The sequence below is a fragment of the Fusarium oxysporum genome, chromosome 3, assembly GCF_000149955.1.
Source record: "Fusarium oxysporum f. sp. lycopersici 4287 chromosome 3, whole genome shotgun sequence".
NCBI classification, from domain to species: Eukaryota; Fungi; Ascomycota; class Sordariomycetes; order Hypocreales; family Nectriaceae; genus Fusarium; species Fusarium oxysporum.
In genome coordinates, this window is record NC_030988.1 from 3,958,685 (window position 1) to 3,962,022 (window position 3,338).

Sequence of the window (3,338 nt, forward strand, 5' to 3'; positions counted from 1 at the left end):
CGTTCCAGCCACGTAGTCTTTATTAGATATCGCCCCTCTGGACCGGACCTCTCTTGAACAACACGATCTCGCCTCAGGGGGCAACACTACTTCACTCGGCGGAGCAAAATCAAATCAGGGTCACTTATGATATCTTTCTCGTCATGTGGAAAGCCTTAGCACGCCTGCAATCCCATCCAGGCTGCTTATGTCAAGTAAATACCGGCCACTGGTTCCTAATACTATACCAGAATCGAGTTTGACGGAGTATATCTCTTGCTCCCAGTCTCAGTCTTCGCTTTCAGGCCACATCAAGATCCCCCGAGCGGGAACTCGTACGGCCTGCGAATCGTATCGAAAGAAGAAGATGCGAGTAAGACCTCCCTGAATGCGGTTATTGATTTTATATAAGAATTATGTAGCCTAAGATAAGTGCAGTGCAATGGCGGCAAGCTTATATAAGCGCTGTATTAAAACTACTATAGATTGCATCTACTGTACCGATAAGTAGGGAAAGGGCATACTAGCCCTGGAAGGGCGCAATAGCGAGTTGATGACCGAGTTAGAATAGCTATGTAATTTACCTATTGAGACGTCGTAACATAGACCTACGCTAGTAGCACACACGCCAACTGAAGTCCCCAATTGGACACTCCATTTCTTTACGTACAGTAGGTGAAAGGGCGACTCGTGCTGCCTTGGAGCTTCTGAAGCTGGTTGCCAATCAATCCAATCCAGTCCAATCCTTCGAGAAACCCAAATTCAGTCCCGCCAGTCCAATCCATATTGCCTCCAATCCAATCAGATCACTGACTGAGAAGCAATAACCAAACTCATAATCATTGAACAAGGGGCCAGTGTAAAGACAAGGCAGGACCAGCTGCTAAAGTACTACTTAGTCGCCTCGGAAGTGACAGCAGATACCTTCATGAATTCCTTAAACATACCCATTAATGAACCCATGTTATTATCCATCTTCGTAGTCATATCCTTCATATCCTTCAGCTGGCTTTCTAGGCTCTCGACCCTGTCCTCCAGCTTCCGGAGCATTCGAGTGATGCGCTCCTCCTTGAGCTCCTCCTTGAGCTCCTCCTTGGGTGTCCCCTCGGTGGCGAGAGTAAAGGTGGCCTCCTCAGCCTTGGCCTCCTCCTTGGGAGGAGGAGGCTTGAAGCTCTCAATGGTCTTCTTATAAGCCTCAGACTCGGTGACGGTGGTAGCGAGCTCCTTAGCCTCAGCGATCTTGAGTTTCAGCTGGGCGACCCAGTTGTCACGTTCAGCAGTGTTGGCAGCCTTGAAGCTGTGCTTATTGCCCTTGGAGGTGAAATGGAACTTGTGGGAGGCATCTATCTCGGGCTCAGTGGCGTCGGCCTGTGGGGCACGTCATTAGAATAAACTATGCACTCTGCAGAGGGTTTTCTTTTGTGGATCCGCGGGAGCTTAGCTTACCAGGCTGATGATGCCGGATGGGTTCATTTTGTCGCCGAAGAAGAGGAGACCCTGACCGGTGTGAGAGGCCCAGGCGATGTTGCTGTGGGCAGTCTCGGCCGACTTCTCGGTCTTAAGGTACTGTGTGAGCGCTTTGGGCTCGAAGGCGTCGGTGCCGAAGAAGAAGAACTCCTTGCTGGCAATCAGGCTCCTGTGGGGGAATCAAGGTCAGCAAACGGGACATGTGCATCGTGATGCGACGTCGCGGCGTGACGCACGTGCAAGGGCTTACCTGGGGAAGCTGAAGTCATGAGCCTTGTGGCCCAGATGGCCCTCCTCAATGGGCTTGATCTCCTTGTTCTCAGTCTTGGACTTCTCAGTCTCAGTAGGCTTGTCCTCCTCGGCGGGCTTGTCCTCGGTGGCGAGAGCCTCGGTGGGGGTCTCGTTGACGGGAGCGGGAGCGGTCTCGGGCTTGATCTCCTGAGGGACCTCGACGTTCTTCTGTTCCTCGGCCATTTTGAATAGAGTTGTAGTGAGAGTAGGTTTTTTTTGTCACAAACAAATGCGGAGGTATAATAAAGAAAAAGATCCTAATAGATCCAGGCACAGAAAAAGCGTTGGATGTTTTAGTGTGGTCTTGGGACAGAGTGGCGAGGAAGAAAGAGTAGGGAAAGGCTGCTGGAGGACGGGGACGCGGGGGGTTACGAATGACCAAAACATCACAAAAGTAGCTCAGCATGGATACATACTTTCCACCAGCTCAACCTACAACAGATCTTGGTCCCATGCTAGTTCCCGGTGATCATCGCCACATTTCACCCTTGTCTGCACCAAAACGACTCGAGTGCTGAATAGAAGGTGGGCTTCTTGTGACAATCTGCAAAGAAGTTGCCCCAACAGAGGGGCATCCAGAATACGTATCCAGCCGCTTCTAGCAGACAAGCAAGCAAGTAGGCTCATGCCGATTGATAGCAGAGAAGTCAAAATTACATCGCGACAAGCAAAAGGGATGGTTTCGACGACATAAATGGATGACTTTCTGCGGGGTATTCTACTACTTGTCGCACCACCCGATATCTATTGCTCTGACTATGTTCAGATGACAAGAGTTCCCGATTATCGATGATGGGAAGCGGCGTCATTAGGCGTCATTACAGATCTGTGGGAAGGTTCTTGCTCAAAGGCAATGTTTTTGCTTCTGGGAGGGAGAGAAGGGAGTGGATTAGTACGTAGCCTAGCCACAGTATTGGCTTCTCTAAAATGATAATTGATCTCTTTTCAATTCCAACGATGTCGTCCCAGCCGGGGTGAATATTCAGCCTTGCAGGACAGATGGCTACGGCTCAAAGGTGCTGGCTCCAAGCGGATAGGAGCAGCTCAATGTATATCGTTTTGGGAGAAAAGTGGGGTTGTTCAAATATCCAATAGATCCGAATCGATCATTTTTGTATCCAAATCGAATCAAATTAGAGACTCGATTTGATATGATTTGTTTGTTTGCAAGCCTGAGCTTGATTTTGAGGAAGCAAGCCTCTTCTGGGTCTCAACTGCCTTATTCGATGACCTCCCAATAGTGCCAGTACTTATGGCTCGATATGGGATGGCAATAAGCTTCATGGCTCTGATGTGATCCATGTGATCAATCCACACCCTCAGCAGTCATCGGTGGTGTAGGGAACAAGTCGCCGCTTGAGGCGTCATCGTGACGTATCTACCTCGTACTCCTCCGCTCATTTTCCTTTACAGACTTGTATGTGTTGTGTCGTGTCGTCGACAGGGGGTTGATGGCGCCAGCAGCCCTCTGGCTCGAATGCATGACGATGAACCAAGCTTCTCGTGTAGCACCGGTGGCAATGCGGAAGGTACGGCCGCTCAGGTCGAAATAGATGCCCTGCACGTGCTTTGCACTATACGGGGCACTCCAATGGCGAAAC

The 3,338-nt window shown here is 50.1% G+C and overlaps 2 protein-coding genes across 2 annotated transcripts; both read right to left on the reverse strand.

Annotated features, from left to right (window-relative positions):
* Window positions 1-870: 870 nt before the first annotated feature.
* FOXG_06795 (uncharacterized protein) lies at window positions 871-1,920 on the reverse strand (the record flags this gene model as incomplete). Its single annotated transcript, XM_018385442.1, has 3 exons — window positions 871-1,347; window positions 1,426-1,615; window positions 1,697-1,920. The coding sequence occupies 3 exons, from the start codon at window positions 1,918-1,920 to the stop codon at window positions 871-873; spliced, it is 891 nt and encodes a 296-aa protein (XP_018242800.1).
* Window positions 1,921-3,115: 1,195 nt separating this feature from the next.
* On the reverse strand, window positions 3,116-3,220 carry FOXG_19392 (uncharacterized protein; the record flags this gene model as incomplete). Its single annotated transcript, XM_018399605.1, has 1 exon — window positions 3,116-3,220. One exon carries the CDS (start codon window positions 3,218-3,220, stop codon window positions 3,116-3,118), a length of 105 nt encoding a protein of 34 aa, XP_018242801.1.
* Between the last annotated feature and the right edge of the window lie 118 nt (window positions 3,221-3,338).